The sequence below is a fragment of the Nomia melanderi genome, chromosome 2, assembly GCF_051020985.1.
Source record: "Nomia melanderi isolate GNS246 chromosome 2, iyNomMela1, whole genome shotgun sequence".
Taxonomy (NCBI): Eukaryota; Metazoa; Arthropoda; class Insecta; order Hymenoptera; family Halictidae; genus Nomia; species Nomia melanderi.
Window position 1 is genome coordinate 1,411,181 of NC_135000.1, and position 21,631 is coordinate 1,432,811.

Below are 21,631 nucleotides of genomic sequence, written 5' to 3' on the forward strand. Positions count from 1 at the left end.
GTCCCATTGAAGTAGTTACACGAATAGCATATTAACATTTTACAGGAATAATGAAGTAATATAGTCTGTCGTTACACTTTCTGAGCATTATATTTTTGTCATTTTCATTTTCCTATCACATTCTTTATTTTATTAAAGTACTATAAACATAATTTAATATTATACTCAGAAATTTACTATACTTTAATACAATCATATTTAATGTATCATATTTCCGTAAGAAACCATAAATTACAGACGATTTTTATTATCTTCCCTTATCATTTAATCATAGCAATTTATAAATTATATAATACCTGAAAACAACAAATTCAAGCATATTCGGAAAATTTATCGTGGGTCGTATTATTTACTTTATTGTAAATTCATTTAGACCTGTCATGAATTGGTAAAAGAACATAAATATAATTTCCGTAAGTACCTACATTGATAAATTCGTAGCCTGTTATAAGAAACAAAATCGAAAGGAAAATTCCTTACATTCATCATTCATGCTTATCGCGTTGCAAAATATCTACAGAGTTATTATATTTATATAACATGTTTACAATTATTTAAATAAATACATAACATTATTTAATAAGTTTTATATTATTTATGTCGGGTGGTACGGGAAAAACTACGAATATAAAGTACAGAAAATCTGATATACTTATGTTTAGAGTAACATGAATTACCGATTACTAACTACATTAATACAATTACAAAGACGCATATCTCAAGATCCGTTAACCAAAGTGGAAGGTAAAGACGCCAGGACGATTACCAGAGAAACCTCCCATGTGATTCTGAGAATAGTGTTGCTTAAATAATGTACGATAAACTGCATTTGGATCAATGTCTATAAAAAGATATAAAAATTGTTTAGCATGAGTTACTTCGTAAAGTTATGTACGTTGCACTATAATTAACCCTCTGCCAGCAATATATTTTTTCACACGCGGTCAGCAATATGAACTTTTTATGATCAGATCTAATTTATCATTGTCGTAAGTTTTACAAAAATTTGAAAAAATTCTGAAACATTTATTATATTCCCTGCTGTACTTGTAAGACTTATAAAACTATAGCCTTGAAAATAAAGTGAAGCATTATTCTAAAAAATAAAATTGTAAACGATGTTTAAAAGTAAATTATGAACAAATCATAAAATATATATATTAAAAGGAACAACTTTTTCAATGGTGTGTTCGGTGCTCCTCGCATATTGCCGCTCTGCATTGAATACTAGACAATTAGACATTTGAGGAATATAATCTTTATAAGGATACAATTTTTTAGGTGGTAGGCCGAGGCAGTCTGATTTCTCCGTTCTGGAGAAGCTAAACAATGAAATTTTCGACAGAACCATAAATGGTCCATATTGCCGGCGGAAAGTTAAGTGTAATTACATAAGGATGTGCGGGTACTTGAGATTATAGGTTTGAGTTGGGTTGGTAAAATTCAGGTAAAATGGGACGAAAAACCAAAAAGATCTCCCTATATACAAATTCTCAGAGCTTAGAAATTTTTGGGTACTCAAACTTTGAGTTTAATTTAAAAATGTTGATAATATAATCTACCGTAATGCGAATTACCCGCACGTCCTTAACATTTAAGAATTTATTGAGAAAAAAAAAACGTTTGTACCTTGGAATCCACCGTCAATATCATTTATGTCGTGTCCATTATCATACCGCGATCTCTTTTTAGGGTCTGATAAGATTCCATAAGCTTCTCCAACTTCTTTAAACTTCTTCTCTTGTTCCTTTTTCTCTCCTTCCGTTGCATTCGAATGTCGATCTAAAGAAAATGACATGAAAAAAACATTTCACAATCCAAATGAGTTATTGGAACATGTTTTTCAACGCACCTGGATGATGTACCATGGCTCTTTTCCTATACGCCTTTTTTATGTCATCGGTCGACGCATTTTTATCAATACCTAAAATCTTATAATAGTCTTTTCTCTTCGATTTATTCAGTGCTAATTTAGCTTCCATAAATAACCGTTTGTGTTCTGTAAATTGATATTAAAGGTTACTGTAATACAACTAAAAAAAAATAATTTTTACAATGCAGATGATTTGTTTATACCTCGATTGTTACTCATTTTAGACACTTTCTCAAGATCTTGAACAGCTTGTTCATAGTCTTCAAGTATCATGTATGTGGATGCTCTTCTTAGAAGAGCTTTTAAATAATTTGGATCTAACTTTAATGCTTCTGTACATTCCGATATTGCTTCTTGCAAAAGACCGCACTGTTCAACAGTAAATAAAATTAATGATCTAATTCTCGAAAGATCTGCTTTAAGAAAAGTAAAAGTATGTTACCTTTGCGGCAGCTGTTGCTTTATTAAAATGAAGTTTTGCATTTGTTGCTACATTCTGGGGATCTATAGTCAATGCTTCTGTATACAGTGTATATGCTGTTTGATATTGATTCTGTTTGTATGCAGCGTTTCCTTCTTCCTTCTTTTTCTTTAAGTTTTTAGCTCGCTATAAAATTATAAAACAATATATAATTAATATAATATAAAATTATAAAACAATATATAATTAATATAATATAAAATTATATAACAATATAATTTCCTACCTTGTATAGTTCTAATGCCTTAGCATGATCTGGAGCCAATCTAAGTACTTGTTGAAAATGTGCAAACGCTTTGTCAATATTATCTTGAAAGTACAAACACATAGCACGGACATACAGAGCATCCACATTTTGTTTGTCAATGTGCAAGATATCGCTGAAATAAAAAATACAATGCAACAACACAATAACAATATGTACAAATATAATAATAAATAACATACTTCGCGATTTCTTGAGCTTCTTGATATCTTCCTAAAAGTGCTAGACATTCTGCTTTAGTTATTTTGAACCTGGGACAAGAAGTACTAATACTGCAACAACGATCCATACAATAAACAACCTGTAAAAAACACAATAGGTTAATTGTTTATTATATTAATAACTATCGGGTCGACGCAAAAATTTTGATATTTTTTATATGTGATTAACAAGAACATTTTTGTGTTCAAAACAAATAACATCTGTTTTCAAACTATTATGCGCATAAAGGACACTTCTTTCTTCATTTTTACTGAGTTTTGATTTAATCAGTAAACAGTTGAGAACTGTTCTGTTTATTTCTTATAAAAAAATATCAAACCTTTTGCATCAACTCAATACAATGGTACCTTCACTTACGAACTTTTTTCATACTCCATTTTAACCTTTAGATACAAACTTAATTTCGAGAAATAAACCGTGATGCTTTTATAATCTCGAGTTATAATATAAAAGAAAACTGGGTTTTGAGATACGAACTTCAGACTGGAACGAATTAAGTTCGTAAGTCAAGATACTACTGTATATTATATATAAATTTCCTTTTACATTATACATGGTAACATACCTTACGGAAATCCTGTTTGGCATATGCAACATCTGCTTCTTTCAGATATCTTTGTACATATTGTATCTCTTCTTTCTCTGTATTTATTGCTTTATTGGTGGGATCAAGAGTTGATAATTTTGTTAAAGTAGTTTCAGCTTGAATAATATCACCCAAAATTAAAGAACATTTTATAATTCTCGCATAAGCCTACAAAAATTAATGAATTATCCAAATGTTCCTTCGACATATACACATTCTTAGATGTAATGTATAACATACTTTGAAAAACTTATTATCCAGTTCAATAGATTTCTTTGAATCTTTTATAGCATTGCAATATTTATTAAGCATCATGTAACACGCAGCCCTGTTTCCATAGTATCGAGAATCATTTGGGCATAATTCTATAAAAATAATTGAACTGTCGATTAATTAAACAATATTATAATAAGTTTACAATTAAGAAGAATACTTACCAATGAGTTCATTATATTTCTTTAATGCTTCTTTATAGTCTTTCTCTAAATAAAACTTCTTAGCAGCGTCGTTTTTCTTTTTTACTAATCTGAAAATAAATTTTAAAAATGTATAACATAATAGATATTATATGTAACTCAAAAAATTTTAGATAATTTTAAAGATATCGTAAAGGCAAAGAAAATACTAAATATAACACTGGTACAAAATTATTTACTTTTATCCTAAGTAACTATAAAAAAAAAAAAAAAGACTTACTACTTAGACAATGACATAATATTTACTAAAGTACTTTATAATTACAATTCGTAGAATAATCCGTGTCATGTTGCAATGAGATTTCGATTATACGAGAATTGAAATATTATTCATATATATTAAAGAGTCGAATGAAATACAATGTTGTATACTAGTATAAATTGTATACTTACTCCTTAACAGATTTTTCAGTATCCATGTCACTAACCATTGATTTAAAATTTTTGTTTATTGAATTACTTAATACGACTAAAGCGTTTTTTTGTTTTGTTACGAAATTACAATCTCGTTGAAACGGGACGTACGTAACTTAAAGCGTGCTGATACCTTTTCTACGAGAGTCCCTCCGACCCCTTTAACAGTGCCAACCAAAGGGCCTCGTTTGTAGTAATGATCCTGGGAATTCTATGTCTCAGCGTTCCAAAACTCATTTTATACAATTTATTGAAAATTACAATTCATTATATTTATATTAACGAAATTGAATAAAAATATTTCATTCATTATAATAATTATTTCTTATAATTACGAATATAAAAATACAAAAACGCTGATGAATACTATTATACAGGATCTGTTGCGTTTTCAATAAGTTGTTGTTATTATTATTCTATACGAAAGAAAAAAGGAAGTTAAATATATTCTACTTGAAAAGCAAGAAATTTTAATATTAACAAAATTAAAGTGTAATAATTAGTTAATCGGACAGAAGTATCAACAAGGTAAGTTTTAAATATGTACTATACTTTTCATTTTTGGAACGCATTTTAGTCATGCGCTAAATTCAATGGCGTATTCGCCTTTAATGTCGTTGTCATTCTAACCTGCGGTAGTTCTGCCCTTTGAAGGGGAAACGAAACAATAATTTTGTATTCTGTAAGTTTTTTAAAATAAGCAGCACTCATATTTTTAAGATAACTTTTGTTTATTATTCAATCACATGAAGTTTTAGTCGTTATTGATAAAAGTTCCATGCCATGTGTTTAAGGGCATCGCGAATTGCCGCATATATATCGTTTTCATGCTTACACATATGAAAGCTTCTCAATATTGTTATATTGTTGTAAATTGTTACCACTATCAAACAAATATTACTTAAGTATGCATTCATACGTTATATTAAAAATAAATGATATTAAAAGGACTTTCTTTACCACTATAAGGAATGAATATTTTTTAAATTATTTCATTTTTTGTTGCAGTATATTTTTACAATATGAGTCGTTTCTTTGCAACTGGCTCAGACTCTGAGTCTGAGAGTGCATCCGAAGAGGAACAGGTACCAAGGGGACCAACTGCAGCTTTTACGGTACGTACGAGTTATTTTTATAATGGGTTTAATTGATGTTTGAATTATTTATTTCTTCAATTCTTTTTTTATACAGTTCAGTGATGAAGAGGAAGAAACAAAAAGAGTTGTTCGCTCAACAAAGGAAAAGCGATATGAAGAAATTGCTAATTTGATTAAGCTTATAAGAAACTATAAGAAGATCAAAGATATGAGCAGTATGCTTTCCAGTAAGTGGTTACAGTAATTAGTGTTATTTAATTTCAATAAATATAAATATTTTTTGATTATTAAAAATTATGTGGCATATAATTATAGGTTTCGAGGATTTGATGCGTGCCTATCAGAAGGCATTACCTGTAATTGCTAAAGAGGAAGCTGGTCAAACACCACGCTTTTATGTCAGGTGTTTGGTAGAAATGGAAGATTTTATTAACGAAGTATGGGAAGATCGTGAAGGTCGTAAAAATATGTCAAAAAATAATTCAAAGTCTTTAACTTCATTGCGTCAAAAGCTTCGCAAATACAATAAAGACTTTGAAGATGACATATCTAAGTTTAGAGAGAATCCAGATCAAGATGACGATGAAGAAGAAGAAAAACGTAAGTATATAGAATTTATAAATTACATATATACATGTCCCAGATATATCAAGCAAAAGTTAAATGATTTTAAGGGATAAGGAATGACGAAATAATAGACTGATGCATTGCATAAATTAATGAATTAAAAAATATATGATTCCATTTCAAATAAAAAGTTGCTTCTTGGAACTATTTAGCTCTTGTCTAATGTATTTTCTGTTTTTCATTGATTTAAATGAGTCCCCATATATACATATATCTTATTGTTGCAATTAATGGCTGTGGCAATCATACTTTATTTTTTTTCAAAAAGCTGACCAAAATACTTCTTAGAAGTGGTGCATTTTCATCTAATTTTTTGTAACATTAAAAGAACAGTTTAAAAAAAACATGTATTTTTGAGGGCAATCTTAAAAGAAAAATGTCACTTTGTGTATATATATACCGTGAAAATCCCACGTTAGCCATACCGACCTTCGGTTCAGAAGCGAAAAGGGACAAGGGTACTCTTCCACTCCCAACGCTCATTAGTATACAATATATACCAACAAAAAATTAATTCAATTAATAGTAATAAAAATTAATTTATATGTTTCATTTTAGCTGAAGAAGTTGTAGAATCTGAAGAAGAAGAAGACAATACAGTTGCTTTCAAAAAAGCTGGTTCTGAAGCAAGTGAACCAGACATATCTAAATTCAAGGTAATGATACTTATATGTTCACAAGTATACTTATACTTTATATATATATATATATATATATATATATATATATATATATATATAATTTAATTTAATTCAACAAGTTTATATAATAAAATATGTATAATTTCTCAGAAAAGTGTAGCTGATGGCGAAGAAGGTAGCGAAAGCGACTCTGACTGGGGCAGTTCCTCGGATAGTGAAAGTACAAGTAGCGAAGATGAGGGCCAATATCAAAACATTCGTGACCGTTTTATTAAAAAGTATTTTCAAATAGAATTATGCATAATTAATAGTAGGTAGGTGATACACACAATTTTATCGATACAAACTCCTATTTTAACAGGGCAGCAGATAAAGAAGAAGAAGAAGATAAAGCAAAGCGGAAAGAACAGCGCAAGGAACGTAAAGATAAAGAAAGGAAAAAGAGGAAGGATGAAGATGATGGAGAAGGCGAATGGGAAACTGTGAAAGGCGGTGTCGCTATTCCATCCGAAAAACCAAAAATGTTTGCTAAGGACGCCGAAATCAACGTAGCTGCTGTTTTGAAGAAGTTATCCGAAATTATAGCAGCTCGTGGCAAAAAGCGCACAGACAGACGAGAACAGATAGAATTGCTACACGAATTGCAATCGATAGCTGACGCTCATAATCTTGGACCAGCAGTGGCAGTAAAGATTAAATTTTCCATTGTGTCGTCTATTTTTGATTACAACCCTAAAGTGTCGGATGCGATGAAGCCCGAGTATTGGTCCAAGATCTTAGAACGCATAACAGAGATGCTTGACATGCTATTAAACACTAAAGAAATGGTAATCGCTGAAAGCGTGTCGGAAGATGCGGAGGAATTCGAAACCGCTCCGTATAAAATTCACGGATGCGTGTTAACGTTAGTGGAACGTTTAGACGAAGAATTTACGAAACTTTTGAAAGAATGCGATCCGCATAGTAATGAATACGTGGAACGATTAAAAGATGAAAAACAAGTGTCTATGATAATCGACAAGGTTCAAGAGTACTTGGAAAGGCAAAGAACCGTGTCTGAGCTTTGTCGTGTTTATCTACGGAAAATTGAGCATTTGTATTACAAATTCGATCCCAATGTTCTTAAACAGAAAGAGGTATGTTTGCTATTACTAAAGATACGTATGTAGAAATACCTACAAGCCATGTGCTACTGCTAACGTATCATTTTAGGGTGAGCTGGGTCCAGATGTCATTACGTCTGTCCAAGTAATGGAAAAACTTTGTAAATATGTTTACGCCCACGATGGAACAGACAGGTTAAGAACTCGAGCAATCCTTTCTCATATTTATCACCATGCGCTTCATGATAATTGGTTCCAAGCGCGCGATCTAGTTTTAATGTCCCATTTACAGGAAACCATTCAACATTCTGATCCAGCTACGCAAGTATGTGTTGTTTACAATATAACATATTCTTTTTATACTATCTCCTGATTTACACGATTTCACTTTTGCACGATTTTCAAAAGAACAGATTTAAAGAAAAATGTTAAAAACAAACAGTTTTTCTGCACTTATATTTCTATAGTAAATTTTTTATTCCATTCGATTGGTCATACTGGCGTTAAATTTAAAAAAGGGAATTCCAACACCTTTTTGTGTACGCACGAAACCCATTCATGTGAATTAGCGCAGTAAAGCTTAGTAAATCTTTAGCAGCAGTAAGATGTGTTGTGCTTATTCTAATCGGAATTTTCTGAAACGTCGTATTCATTAGTTAGCGATAAACAATTACAGTTTTCGTAACATTTTTATAATTTACTTAAAATTGTATAGGCTTGGCTTCTTGATTCAAATTTTCGTTTCATTTGCATGGATTTTATATTTCTCGCTTCTATATAATGAATTATGCACTTATAGCTTTATATATTTGTCATTTCATGAATAAGCTGATATATTTTTCATGGTATTTTACCTTTATTACCTTTATTACCTTACGTTAAAATAAATGAGTTTAATTGAATACGTAACCGACTAAATTGTGCGCATTTTGGTTTGTTTTTTTATTTATACGGTATTCTGAGGAACCGATCTTCCGTGTAAATCAGGGGATAGGTATTTTTTAAACATTACTAAATTTTTGCTCGTTTGCAGATTTTGTACAATAGAACCATAGCTCATTTAGGATTGTGCGCGTTCCGTCATGCAAATATCAAGGACGCGCACAATTGTTTGGTAGATTTAATGGTAACAGGAAAGGTAAAGGAACTTTTGGCTCAAGGTCTTCTTCCTCAGAGACAACACGAGCGTAGTAAAGAGCAAGAGAAAATTGAGAAACAAAGGCAAATGCCTTTCCACATGCACATCAACTTGGAACTTCTGGAATGCGTTTATTTGGTTTCCGCGATGCTCATTGAGATCCCGTACATGGCTGCTCACGAATTTGATGCGAGAAGAAGAATGATCTCCAAAACTTTTTATCAGCAATTAAGATCAAGTGAACGCCAGTCGTTAGTTGGTCCTCCAGAATCGATGAGAGAACACGTCGTGGCTGCAGCAAAGGCAATGCGTAACGGAAATTGGCTAGCGTGTAATAATTTTATAATCAACGAGAAGATGAACGCTAAAGTTTGGGATCTTTTTTACCAAGCGGACAAAGTCCGAGACATGCTCACGAGATTAATCAAAGAAGAAGCTTTGAGAACGTATTTGTTCACTTACTCGCACGTCTACGATTCTATCTCTATGCCCAAATTAGCAGAGATGTTCCAACTGAAGCGACCTGTTGTTCATTCCATTATAAGTAAAATGATTATTAACGAAGAGCTCATGGCGTCACTGGATGACCCTACGGAGACTGTCGTTATGCATCGTAGTGAACCAAGTCGCCTTCAGTCGTTGGCGTTACAACTCACCGACAAAGTAAACAATTTCGTCGACTCTAACGAGCGTATCTTCGAAATGAAACAAGGTAATTATAAGGAATACGTTATATCGTATCTAATGGATGACACCACCTATAGACGTTAACATAGGTAAACTTTAGGAATTTTTTTGTTAATAACTATTAAGTGAAAACTTTTGATCTCTTGTGGATGTATAACTGTGACCTTCTGCTTTATATTTACATTTTTTCTAACCCGAAATGTTACAAAATGGCGAAATTATCCGCTAGCTTCGAAATTCCTTTTCGTAAAACATCCACTGTTAGTGGACTCGATTGCATACAACTGAATCATCTGAAGACAAAAATTTTGGTGAATTTGTAAACAGAAATATGTTATTTAAAATGTAGCATACGGATTTTCCAGAATTTTAATTATTATGGAAATGGTAAACATTTGAAGTGTAAAATCTATTTTTACCCCAAAAATTAGCTTTAAATGTTTACAAAACATTAAATAATTGAGATAGTGAAAAATCTGTAAGCTACATTTTAGATAACATATTTCTGTTTACAAACCCGCAAAAATGTTTGACTTCGAATATTTCAGTTGTTTGCAATCGAGTCAATTGACAATGGATGTTCTACGAAAATTTTATAACATTTTGGCTTAGAAAAAATATAAATATAAAGCAGAAGGTTACAGTGATACACTCAGAACGTCTCTAGGTGGTGTCCACCCATAAATTGTTTACCGATATCTAGAAATAGTTTATTTTATGTTACAGGAAACTTCTTCTCGAGAGGAAATCAAGGAAACTTCCGTGACAGACAAAATTATAACAGGCAGGGACAAGATTGGGGTCGGCAAAGACGTGACCGTGATAGAGATCGTGCTCGAGAAGAGAATCGAAATTATTAAATCAGAAAATATCGAATGTTATTTACTTGGGTGTTTGACAATGGAATATAATTATACCGTGTATGCACTCATGTAAATAATGTTGAAAATAACAGTATATAAAGTAACAGTATATTGTTTTAGTATACCACTGAAATATCCGTGTTTCTATATTTACAATTTTTATTTTCTAAATATAAAACAATCAATTTACAGTAAAACAATAAAAAATATCAATTACATCTTTCTAACTTATATAATTCTAAGGTTCTTATATTTCTTGCGTTTTTTCAAGTATTTTATTACCTGTCGTAATACTGTCGGATGTAAGAACAAGTTGGATTTTAGTCAACTTTTCTATAAGTCTGCAAGCAGCTATTTCAGCGTAAGTGATACCACCTATAACACATATTACCACCGTTTTTGACTGCAATGCACCGTGTTTCCCATTTATAAGACAATTCGGCAAATTTGCTAATTCAGTGAAATTCTTAAGATCTTTTTCTTGATTTACAACAGCATTCAATACTTGAGCCTATGAAGAGGTTGAACTTGTTAGTTTTAACAAAATATTAATTACATAATAATAATCATGATACTAACTATTATGGGAATATACGCATTATTGAACACGTAGCTAGAACATGTACGGCCTTTTTGTTCTGTTTGTTTCGAGTAGCTTGGCAAAAGTTTCAGCCTCTGAGCATTGTTGTTCCATTCACTGGTCCAATTCGGTAATTTATGCAAAATATTTTCTTCTCTACATTTTAGTAAACCAATGGTTTGCAATTTATAAAATAATGGTATATGTTTATAACCATGTGCATGAAGGTGAAGTTTCTGAATGGAGTGTAGCTCATTTTGAGTGATACCATCACTTGCGATGGATAGTAAACATAGTAAACGTAAAGTTCTCAGTGGATGATCATCTGAAAAGTTAATTGTTTTCTTAACTTGTAATATTATAATTTTAAAATAATGAGAAAATGTATACCAATATGTCTTTCGATGTAATTTAAACATTCTTTCCTATCTTTGCATTCAATTATAGATTTCTCTATCCTTTGCAAAGTCTGAAAGTCGGACCCCAATGTATCTGCAATAAGTTGGCAGGCAGAAATATGGAAAGCTAATTGACGTTTCATGTCCCTGGTTTTCTGTAATCTTGTCGCTACATATTGCTCCATTTCAGACAACTTCATTGTTTGTATGGCATCTTGTTCAGCTAACATATAATATCAAAGATATTATTAACTTCTGTTAAAATGTAATTAGTGCAAGATATATATAGATATATAAAAAAGATATGTGTACATTTTAGGGATTTAGCTTTTCCATGTAAAATAGGGAATACATCACTACATGGTGTATCTCTTACTTCTCCATAAATCTGATCTTTATCTGGATCCAATTTGGTTTGAGATTTGTCTAAGGTACCTATACCAACATTTATTTCCACAACTTCATGTAATAAACCAGCATACGTTACTGGTGTCAAGAGTGGCGTAGCTAGATCATAGTTTCTATCCATCAAAATTAATGCTCCAATGTTATTCTCTATAATCGATGAATCAAACATCGTTGTCATGGTGTTTATAATTTTAAGCATCTGCTGGCTGTGTTTGCCAAGTGAAAGTGTAAGCAGGGGCGAGCCAAGTATAAGTTGCAGTGACCATAAGCTCCGTGCTAGTGTTGGTAGTAATGCAGTATCTTTATGATAATAAAGATCAGTAAACATAGAACTTTCTAAAGATAAGACCTTGCCATCTAATCTTATGAATTCCCAAGATAACGCTTGTACTGTCACTAATCCAGATAAGCCTAAATAAACGATATTCTCATTATTATAAAATCATTCTTCGTGTATTCAACGATAGTATATAAACAATTACCCTCTTCTTCGATAATTGAATTTAGAACCATTGGAACAAATGGAGCAACTAGAATATGATGGTATGGTTGTATGTGTGGTTTGATATTTGGTGAAATTTCTGATTGTACATGATCTAATACCCTTTTACAAGATATCAAGTCACTCGAAACTAAGAAGATACGTTGAGAATTTGAGAGCTTTAAACCTTGCTCCATTTCATATATTTTATCGACTCCATAGTGCCTGAATAAGAGACAAATTATGCAATGTTCATTTCAAAATAACATACTTTAACTATTGTCAAGAAACAATTACTTGAGTACGGAAACTCCAATGAAACTGTCTAATGTTTTCATAAGTTTCTGTTCTATCACCAGGTCTTTAACCCCAGGAATCGCATCCAATATTCCAATGAGCTTTTGCTGGCTTATTTGTTGTAATACATTTAATCTATCGTCGATCGTGATATCCATGCTTTTACTCTTACAAATTCATTTAATTCGAAGCAAATATTACTGCGAAATAGGCTGAAACGTCATTTCGAATTATTATGTTTTATTTCAACTTTAAACACAATTGTTCGGCACCGGTTATTATAAACGAATGATATCGAAGTTCTTTAACCCCTCAGGGTTATAAGAATCTTGTATTTTTTATTGACCAACATGAATTCGACACAAAGCTAAATACCGTGCGTGCAATTCTTATGTCTCGTTAAGTCTATCGGTTCGTTCATCTAAACAGTGGATATTCTTTGATAATTCTTCCAACGGATTGGAAAATCGTAGGATTAAGATAGTATTTTCGTACTTCGCAAGGGAGGCGTGAAAACAATTCGACTGGTGCGCCCATGTGGCAAACCTTAGTGAATCGTGGTGAATTGTATTCTCCGATCTTCTGGACGCTCCTCACGCGTATCTTTCAGTAGGGTTATTTAAAAATGGCGGACGCATCGTCTTCCGACACTACCTCAGACTGTTGCAATGAATGGTTCTCTGATATTACCTCCGAAAGATCGGAATACGTTATAGTGGGTCAGAAACCGGGTCTTTCACATCGTCGCAGTAAAAGACATTTCTTACAGAAGCTATTTTTAAGAGAGGTAGGGTTGCTTAACCTTCAATGTGCGGAAGTGTTAATGAAACTGACAGACATATACAAGACATATATCTGTCAAAACGCGTCTTCGATTTGAACAAAGAAAAAAACAAATGTACTGTCGTAATATCGTCGAGAAAAAACTGTTTCATTGTTTCTCGATTAGCTCGCGTATCCGTTACTGGTTCATTTACAATGCTAAAGTACCAATGGTTGCAAGAAAAAATATGCTTTTGTTCTTGGCCATTTAATTATTTATCCCTTCCAATTTATGTTATGATTTGAATGAAACGGTAATTGCATGATATCTAGGAGAAACAGACAAATAAAAAAAATTACTGTTAGCTTGGACAAATTTTAAATAATTCCATTAATATTATTATATTCTTAGTTTTTATACACTGCAGCCAGTTGAAATAATATTGCATGATTTCGAATAGTCCCATTATTTATAATGTAACTTAGTAGAATGTTGTTGTGACGTTATGAAAAAATAATATTGTAGATCAGAGGTTGTCTAGCGGCGCACAATTATGCATCAGAGGAAAGACTTTTTGCTACTGTACCTTCATGGAGACACTTGCCACTTTTACACGTAATCCCAAAATCTGCGTTAGAAGCAGGGTACGTGTATAATGTTTATGTATTTTTATTATGAAAAATTACTGAGAAGTTTATGAGAGAATTTGTCAAATATTTTTTTCATTGATCTTATTTTTTAAGGCACATTGTAATGGGATTGACGCAATGTGGTCAGTTTTTACTTACATATACGTACACAATGGATGTGAGTGGGAATACCTCTTTGTACAAATACTTGTTACATTGGTGGGCTTTTACACCGAACCATGTTGCTCGTAAAGTTGCAGAGGTTACACTTTTTGGTAATTACACTATATATAGAGAGCTTAGCATTGTCATATCTCAATGGCCAATGGAACGGAATAAGTTAGTAATACATGGCCTTTGGTAAGCATCGCTGTAATTATTAGGTAGATACAAAAGTTTTGACGTTTTTAGCTTTTAGATTTAGTTTAGTAGCTTAACTGTTCGCTGACTAAACTGAAATCAAGTAAAAGCGAAGAAAGAATTGTCCTTTATACACATAATAATTTGAAAACAGATGTTATTTGTCTTGAAAACAAAAATGGTTTTGTTAGCCGCATATAAAAAATGTCAAAATTTGTACATTTACCCAATACTTTAATTATTAAATTTCATTTCAAACATTATTTATCAATTAATTAAACGATCGATTTCTAGTACAAATTGGCTGCACTTACAGCCAACGGATAGAGCATACTTAACGATAACTACAGTTCCATCTCTCGAGAATTGTAAGGATTGTTTAAAAGTTGCTGCATCCTATGAAGAGGAGGGCGAAGGTAATAGTATACTGATCGTAAAGCGTGCCTCCACGATAGTCAAAAGCATATAATATACATTTTTATAGAATTGGCTGCAAACTGGGATGGTTGTGTCCGATGTAACTGTTTGCAACACGGACTTACTGTCCATACTACTTATGAAGTAATTTCCCCCTATCCCAGGTTCCGAGCTACTGTCTGTTTGAATTATTGGAATCACGTAGTAGTTAACACAGGAAACTTTTTGCATGTACTCAGGGTGGATTTGGACATTCCGAAATCAAAAAATCAGAAGACTTGTGATAAACAGGACACTGTGATTCCTGACACGGTGCCATTAGACATGAGTGACGTGGAAGAATTGGATTATACAAAGGTGGAACGTTATGAAAGTTTAGACGAAAAAATAGGTACACCTGAGCGAGTGATTGACCGATCTCCAAGATGCGAGTCAAGTATAGAACATGACTTTCTAGAAGAACCAATTAAAGTAAATGATAAGTTAGCTCACGATCCATCGAATACCTCGAACAGTAATCAAAGCGACTGTGTCTGTGATATAAGTAAGTCTATCGATACCGTAAGTGTTAAGTCGTGCGAGTGTGCGGATCCCACCGAATGTAAATGCCTAAATATAAGACCGCAAGTCTCTCGGATCGAGCAACAAGCGATATCGGTTAGGGATAAGATCTTGCAGGACTTCTGCGAAGACATGTCTCAGGAACTTAATATTGGTAGTGATTTGATTACTCTAGTGAAGCATCCCTCGTGTTCCCCTCGATCAACTCCACAAAGGCTTCCCTCTGATCTCAAGACGGCTAGCAGTTGGTCGTCGCCTATTCTCACACCGCCATCAGATATTCTAAAGACCCGCAATTCGGAATCTAGTCATAAAAGCAGTCGCGGTCAACGCTCAAATTCCCCGCAGCCAGGTGCTTCAGAGGAGAGCAACGTGACTTCCGTTAATTCTCCGCTTCACTCAGTCTCCGTGAATCCTTCCTCTTCGTGTTCTTCGCGTTTGATGTCTCCGCCTGTATCAAGGTCCTTCCGCCATCCGAGTCCTCGTAAACGGTCTAATTTACATTCTCCCCCGCCCATCGTGAATTCGTCACAGTCAAGAACAAGGGCAACGCACAAACTTATCCTCGAGGCGGAGAAAGCTTACGAGTTTACGGACGAAGCGCAAGAGACTTGTGAGAAGCTCAGCTCGTTCAGAAAACGTAGACTCGCCGATAAAAAATACGAGTTCTGCGATGAAACAGAAGACGCCGAGAATATAGTTCCTTTCAAACACATACGGGATCAGTTCAGACACCGTGGCTGTTCGATACATCAGATACCTTCGTCTCCGACTATGTCACCTGTACTGCCGAATGGCAAAAAGCACTGGGTAGATTCTGATCAAAGTGAAACTGACGATTTTAGCGTTAACCAAGATATTGGAGCGTCGAATGACGTAACTGTGGATTCAGGTAAATCAACAATCCATTCTGAGAGAATACCTTTGTCTTTTAATTGACCTGGTGTTCCTATCTTTTGAACAGAGAAGAATGTCTTACGTCCACTGAACCAAAATCAGCTGCCTAATGGAGCTATAAGCAGAGACCGTTTGGGTAAACATTCTTTGTGTTCTTCTCCGCTTGTCCCAAAAATAAATTTACAGTATCCTACCATAAAGTGCACTGCGCACTTTAAAAGAAGTTACATAGAAATGGATGATGAAATGATATCAGTGATTACAGACGTTGAAGGTATGTTTATTGAAACTGGGTACGGTAATGTTAATTAGAAGTGAATAGTACATATGTAAATGTACATACATTTCAGACGAAGAAACGGGAGGGTATGTGAGTTATCAATGCGTGCTTCCTATGCATGTCCATGGGTCTGGATATGTGCAAATGCAAATGATCAGCAACAGCAAAGCTGAAAAATTGGTATTACATTTTCAGTTGATTTTTCTTCTGGTTAACGATGTATTTTAAGAAAAATGTCCTGATAAATTTAAACGAAGGTATTACTCTATTTTCAGATAGTACCTTGCGTGTCGATAAATCAGTTAAGTTTCGATATAGAAACGTTCTCTCATCACATCGCTGACTGGATTTGTACGAGGTTTAAAAAGAGATATTGGCACTGTAGTGATTACGACATTGAAATCATAGATATATGCGCGTTAAGCGGTGATATCATCTGTTTGTTAATTATGAAAATTCAAGCTAGTGAAATTAACAATCAGACACAGTGGTCAGTATCAAGCCGTATTAGAAATCGTCGTTGTACGTAGAGTCTTTATTTAAAAGTATAAATTGTATATAGTTCCCAAGAAAGGAAACAATACGAAGTGGGATGCAAATTTACGTGGAACATCGATACGAGTCAATACAGAATAACGGACATATTGCCGATGGAAGAAGTAAAACCAGAATCTTGGAAACCAAACTGCATGAATGTCCCAAATTTTCGAAGTCCATTGTGGAATCCAACTCGACGTTTAGCACCAAAGTTACGTGAAAAAATACAACAACCATACGCGCATACAGTACGGTTCTTGCATAATGAAATGACTCTAGCCGGTACGTATTCCAAAAACATTATCGAATAGAAGAATGAAAATATATAAAAATAAACGTTTTATAGGTGAATCTATAACTAGACTTTACGATTTGGATAATTTGGTGGAATTCTACATAACGCCGATGCCAAATTATCCTTCGATCGAATAAAGTAATTGTCAGATCCAGAATATGTTGCAAACAATAATTTATTTATTGATACAAATCTAAGAGTTTCATCATTAATAAGGTAACGTGTACAATGTAATGAATGTATTGAAACCGTACCGTACATATAGTATATATAATAACTATCTAAAAAAATTGTTAGTTCCAAGCGTGGATAACAGCAGATATGACACGTTGTATAGATTCAGTACTTTTTTCACAAGACTACTGAATAAGTTGATTGTTAAGTGCTGCCCGTAGAGATTGTCTAAAAAAAAAAACTTAATAATTGTAGATTAAGAGTACTGATCAACGATACAACGAACATTGTAAGCGTTTGCTCGAATTTGTAAATTGTATTCTAGCATTATACATTGACTATCTATAATACATAGATAACTTTGGTATCTATCGGATACAGGTGACTAAAAAACTGATTGTCAATAAATGTATTGTATGTGGTTTAAAGTAAGAGAAAGAAGAACTAGTGAAAAATCATTTAGTACTTGGTCCCAAACTTAATTGGTGATCTAAAGGAAACTATATCTTAAGATCGTAGTTGATTCTATGCCGAAATTTGCCCTACTTATATTTATAGGATTTAAATGTGTTAATTTAATTTTTCATGTCATTTCATGACATTATTGTATTATAAAGCCATTTTACCATAAACATTTTTATATTCGAAACTATGAACACATTATACAAATGTGCAACATGTACATCTAATGAATGCACTTGTATTTTATGTAAGTACTGATCGAACTTTTCGACAAAGAACATTTAAAACTTACGAGATAAAGTTATTTAATTGCTAAAGCAGTGACATTGAAGCTGGTGAGGTCAGTTTCTTAATTGCAATAAACGTTTCATCAGTAATAGCAAATGTGTTTTGTGTTTTATGTCTTTACCTTTATAAATGCACGAGATGTTTAAGATGTATAAATCTGTCCAAATGGCAAAATAGAGTTTGTTATAGCTTTAAACGGGTATTTTAATAGGTGGTCCTACAGTAACATCAGATCCTATTCCATCTAACTTTAAACCAGTAAGAATTTCTTCCCATGCATTCATACATTGCTGATAATGACGAATTTGTCGATCTGCCATAGAGACCAGCATATTTTTTAAATCCATCTGTTTCTCCACGTTCCATCTTTGTAAATCGCTGCGCAAGTTTTCATTAGCACACTCTACACGATCCTGCAACACTTCTACTTGTTTTGCTAATCGTGGGATCGTCTGTCCAAGTCTTTCTAATTTTTCATCGCGAGATTCTGCTTTCCACAAGGATCCACCCCAATTTTGAGTTGAAACCGTACCACTCGAGGGTCCCATTAACTGTTAAAAAAAATTAATATTATAACCTACTTTAATTTGTTACATTAAGCATTTCACACACCCACCTGATCTTTTTCTGATCTTTTCTTTGTCAAGTCATCGATAGTCATTTCATATTCAATTTGCATTGAATCTCGCCGAGATAGAGCACTTTTAACTGCGTCTATATATGAAATATATTCTCTTTCTTCATGTGGAACATTTTCCAGAAGCTTTTGTTGAGCCACTGCGTTACATTCTATAGCTTTGGCCATTGCTAATAGAATAGAGGCAAGTTCTGGTTCAGAAGTTGCCCATAATGTGAATATTGGATGTAGCTGATGTAGTTCAAGCAAGTAGTCTAATCAAACACAGTAACAGTTTGGCGTATTAATGATACATGTTAAAAATATGCAAAAACCAGACATTGCTTGTAATACCTTGCCTCTCTTTGTATATTCGGTGATTTATTTTATCTATAGTAGTTAATTTCTCGCTAAGAGCTGTACAATAGTCTCGAACTTGCTCAAACTCAAAGTGACGTTGCTTCATAGTATATGTGCTTGCTATATTTTGTAAGGAATCAGTCATTTTGACAAGAACATTTGCACGATTTTTACGATGAACAAGGAATTCCTAAAATGTGAAAAACTATAGTATCTAAAAAAATATTAAATAAACAAATAGTAAGTAATGTACTTACTGCAGGTTTAGTAGTTAAGAAGATATACAAATTTTTGTCGCAACTAAGAATAGGATGATTAACAACTCTGTTAAGAAATATGTGTAACAGTTTCATACGAGCTATAATAAATTCTTTGGAGTAACGATCTAACTGAGCAAGTAATGTATGTTTCCCAGGCATCGGCTATAATAATAAAGTTAAGATGCAATCTTTTTAAAATATTATATTACCCTAGAAGGTAAAGAAGTACATATTTAATTAATGTGCTTCCTAAATATATATCCACTCACTGGTATGATATGTGTTGGATACGAATCCACTAACTTCTGTCGCAGCCAAATGAAATCATTATATCGTCTTCGAACAACATATTCAAATCCTCCCTCTTCAAATTCTGGTCTTGTCGACTAATGCAAAATAGGAATATTACCAAATGATCTTATAATATAGTCTCCAAAGACAAACTAAAACATAAACTTACTTTTGTTGTTATACGGAAGGTAATATAAGTTTCGAGCGTTTCAAGGTGTTTTTGCGGATTATCCACTTTTACCTGTAGATCTCGAGAATCTGTTTGAAAATCTGATATTTCCTGTTCTGGTAAAGTGGAGAAGCTATCAAGAGAAGGAGACGCTACCTGAAAGTTTCATTTTCTTTAATTGATTAAAGAATGTTATTATCACCCTTCAATAAACAAACTGAAATGAAATGTGATATTCACGTTGTTTTCAACTCTTTACAATTAAGGTCATTTTTCAAAAATAATTCAGGTTATATTCTTACCACAGAGCCTTCTATAGAGGTACTGCAATTCGAAAGAAAATCTGCATCGCGACTTTCTTGTTTGATAACACCCCCAACTGCCATTGTGCTTACTTCCAAAATTGCGGAGTCGTCTGTAACTCTTTCACTTGAATTTTCTACATCGTTTTCCGACATCATCTTTAAACTGTCAAGTTAGAGAACTTCAACGATACTGCGTCACAATGCGCAGCATTACGGAAAGCACGAATACGATATACGCGCATCGATCATGTTTCAAGAAAACAATTAGGAAAACTTCGGTTACGTTATGCCGATAAAAATGTATTTATTCGTTAGTACGGATGCAATTAAATAAGCATATAATAAACGTAATATAATAAAGTATATATCATGCGAATATAATTTACCCGCCTTTTTTCGTCACATATTTTTACGAAACATCGCATTTTCTTGTTCTTTCATAACTGAAGACCAATAATTTGATTTTCAATTGTTGCGAAGCGTAGTGAAAAAATAAACGTACAACTTTCCAAAGTAAAAGCAAAATATTTTGCACCCGTGGAAACCGTATCTCTGGGATACACTCGACACTTTTTCCCGCGATCAAAAATTCGAACAATTTGCTCAAATGATGGACTGGGCGGAAAATGACGAATACGGTTCTGTTTTCTCCAAGAAATATTCTATACTGATGGCGGAAGATTCCTCACTGCCAATTATTCATTACCGATCACAAAATCCGGTGACGAGTAAGTTTTATATTTTCTAAAAATATAATTTTCAATTTTTATAGTTTTCATCAATTTTCGCGTATGAAAACGTTTGTATTTATTTTGAGTATGTATTTAGTCATTAATTTACGAATATATATTGGGGTTCGCTGGCTTTCCATGTAATACATTATCAATTACCAATTGCACTTATACATTCATCTATATTAGATAATTTATAAACTTCATGTAAATTATTCGATAATTTCGAACAGCGCGCCGTTCAAAAGCGCGGTGTTACTTACATGACTCATTAACCTGAATGCATTATACGACCATTGCAGTCGCTTACAGAAAATGTATTATTACATTCTGTATGTTTCATTTAGTAGAAAGAGGATATGCAATCAAAAAGCAATTACATTTATCGAGGTAAAGAAAATGTCACAATGCGACTGACTGGTATTGTGATGTGCGCATTAACACGCGTTTGCGCATGCACGTGAAGATATTTCGTGCAAGCACTGCACGGCCTTAATTTATAATATTTACTGCTTTTAGACCAGGAATCCTTTATAAAAAAATAAAAGTAAATCTCCACCTAGCAAGCAATTCTGATTTGAATGATTTAATCGATCGTT

General features: G+C 33.1%; 5 protein-coding genes across 6 annotated transcripts; 2 read left to right on the forward strand and 3 right to left on the reverse strand.

The window, feature by feature from the left end:
- Window positions 1-13: 13 nt before the first annotated feature.
- Tpr2 (Tetratricopeptide repeat protein 2) lies at window positions 14-4,547 on the reverse strand. Its single transcript, XM_031974025.2, has 11 exons — window positions 4,297-4,547; window positions 3,865-3,953; window positions 3,668-3,792; window positions 3,407-3,595; window positions 2,802-2,920; window positions 2,581-2,734; window positions 2,316-2,480; window positions 2,077-2,242; window positions 1,853-1,999; window positions 1,630-1,782; window positions 14-841 (listed from the first exon to the last, which is right to left on the reverse strand). Exons 1-11 carry the CDS (start codon window positions 4,332-4,334, stop codon window positions 729-731), a joined length of 1,458 nt encoding a protein of 485 aa, XP_031829885.1. The 5' UTR covers window positions 4,335-4,547; the 3' UTR covers window positions 14-728.
- Window positions 4,548-4,888: 341 nt separating this feature from the next.
- Window positions 4,889-10,579, forward strand: eIF3c (eukaryotic translation initiation factor 3 subunit C). The gene is made up of 10 exons (XM_031974156.2): window positions 4,889-4,999; window positions 5,326-5,432; window positions 5,509-5,641; window positions 5,730-6,014; window positions 6,600-6,697; window positions 6,833-6,960; window positions 7,044-7,818; window positions 7,895-8,110; window positions 8,819-9,635; window positions 10,337-10,579. The coding sequence occupies exons 2-10, from the start codon at window positions 5,340-5,342 to the stop codon at window positions 10,468-10,470; spliced, it is 2,679 nt and encodes an 892-aa protein (XP_031830016.1). The 5' UTR covers window positions 4,889-4,999; window positions 5,326-5,339; the 3' UTR covers window positions 10,471-10,579.
- A 10-nt stretch (window positions 10,580-10,589) lies between these two features.
- Vps33B (vacuolar protein sorting 33B) lies at window positions 10,590-12,795 on the reverse strand. The gene is made up of 6 exons (XM_031974158.2): window positions 12,638-12,795; window positions 12,342-12,565; window positions 11,764-12,270; window positions 11,444-11,674; window positions 11,053-11,378; window positions 10,590-10,984 (listed from the first exon to the last, which is right to left on the reverse strand). The coding sequence occupies exons 1-6, from the start codon at window positions 12,793-12,795 to the stop codon at window positions 10,721-10,723; spliced, it is 1,710 nt and encodes a 569-aa protein (XP_031830018.1). The 3' UTR covers window positions 10,590-10,720.
- Window positions 12,796-13,262: 467 nt separating this feature from the next.
- Window positions 13,263-17,689, forward strand: LOC116425885 (uncharacterized). The gene is made up of 10 exons (XM_031974155.2): window positions 13,263-13,424; window positions 13,926-14,044; window positions 14,144-14,389; window positions 14,684-14,805; window positions 14,874-16,259; window positions 16,332-16,538; window positions 16,615-16,724; window positions 16,820-17,034; window positions 17,107-17,363; window positions 17,428-17,689. Exons 1-10 carry the CDS (start codon window positions 13,263-13,265, stop codon window positions 17,511-17,513), a joined length of 2,910 nt encoding a protein of 969 aa, XP_031830015.1. The 3' UTR covers window positions 17,514-17,689.
- LOC116425989 (sorting nexin-7) lies at window positions 17,534-20,962 on the reverse strand. Of its 2 annotated transcripts, XR_012998057.1 has the most exons (8): window positions 20,299-20,962; window positions 19,997-20,152; window positions 19,806-19,922; window positions 19,534-19,698; window positions 19,271-19,466; window positions 18,917-19,191; window positions 18,422-18,851; window positions 17,534-17,778 (listed from the first exon to the last, which is right to left on the reverse strand). XR_012998057.1 is itself a non-coding variant. In XM_031974377.2 (7 exons), exons 1-7 carry the CDS (start codon window positions 20,455-20,457, stop codon window positions 18,492-18,494), a joined length of 1,428 nt encoding a protein of 475 aa, XP_031830237.1. In that variant the 5' UTR covers window positions 20,458-20,962; the 3' UTR covers window positions 17,534-18,491. The 2 variants fall into 2 exon arrangements, 1 of the variants encoding a protein (XP_031830237.1); XM_031974377.2 differs by having other exon boundaries at window positions 17,534-18,851.
- Between the last annotated feature and the right edge of the window lie 669 nt (window positions 20,963-21,631).

What these genes read in the sequence shown, in the direction of transcription:
- Vps33B (XM_031974158.2), bottom strand. Translation starts at nt 12,795, where the DNA reads ATGGATATCACGATCGACGATAGATTAAATGTATTACAACAAATAAGC. An exon ending in ATTGGAGTTTCCGTACTCAA is followed by an intron (nt 12,566 to 12,637) that starts GTAATTGTTTCT and finishes TCTCTTATTCAG; the next exon opens with GCACTATGGAGTCGATAAAA. An exon ending in TTCAATTATCGAAGAAGAGG is followed by an intron (nt 12,271 to 12,341) that starts GTAATTGTTTAT and finishes TCGTTTATTTAG; the next exon opens with GCTTATCTGGATTAGTGACA.
- eIF3c (XM_031974156.2), top strand. Translation starts at nt 5,340, where the DNA reads ATGAGTCGTTTCTTTGCAACTGGCTCAGACTCTGAGTCTGAGAGTGCA. An exon ending in GACCAACTGCAGCTTTTACG is followed by an intron (nt 5,433 to 5,508) that starts GTACGTACGAGT and finishes TTTTTTATACAG; the next exon opens with TTCAGTGATGAAGAGGAAGA. An exon ending in ATTCTGATCCAGCTACGCAA is followed by an intron (nt 8,111 to 8,818) that starts GTATGTGTTGTT and finishes GCTCGTTTGCAG; the next exon opens with ATTTTGTACAATAGAACCAT.
- Tpr2 (XM_031974025.2), bottom strand. Translation starts at nt 4,334, where the DNA reads ATGGTTAGTGACATGGATACTGAAAAATCTGTTAAGGA. An exon ending in GAAGCTCAAGAAATCGCGAA is followed by an intron (nt 2,735 to 2,801) that starts GTATGTTATTTA and finishes TTTTTATTTCAG; the next exon opens with CGATATCTTGCACATTGACA. An exon ending in AAGCAACAGCTGCCGCAAAG is followed by an intron (nt 2,243 to 2,315) that starts GTAACATACTTT and finishes ACTGTTGAACAG; the next exon opens with TGCGGTCTTTTGCAAGAAGC.
- LOC116425989 (XM_031974377.2), bottom strand. Translation starts at nt 20,457, where the DNA reads ATGATGTCGGAAAACGATGTAGAAAATTCAAGTGAAAGAGTTACAGAC. An exon ending in CCTCTATAGAAGGCTCTGTG is followed by an intron (nt 20,153 to 20,298) that starts GTAAGAATATAA and finishes TGAAACTTTCAG; the next exon opens with GTAGCGTCTCCTTCTCTTGA. An exon ending in AATATACAAAGAGAGGCAAG is followed by an intron (nt 19,192 to 19,270) that starts GTATTACAAGCA and finishes GTGTTTGATTAG; the next exon opens with ACTACTTGCTTGAACTACAT.
- LOC116425885 (XM_031974155.2), top strand. Translation starts at nt 13,263, where the DNA reads ATGGCGGACGCATCGTCTTCCGACACTACCTCAGACTGTTGCAATGAA. An exon ending in AAATCTGCGTTAGAAGCAGG is followed by an intron (nt 14,045 to 14,143) that starts GTACGTGTATAA and finishes TTATTTTTTAAG; the next exon opens with GCACATTGTAATGGGATTGA. An exon ending in TTAGTAATACATGGCCTTTG is followed by an intron (nt 14,390 to 14,683) that starts GTAAGCATCGCT and finishes ATCGATTTCTAG; the next exon opens with TACAAATTGGCTGCACTTAC.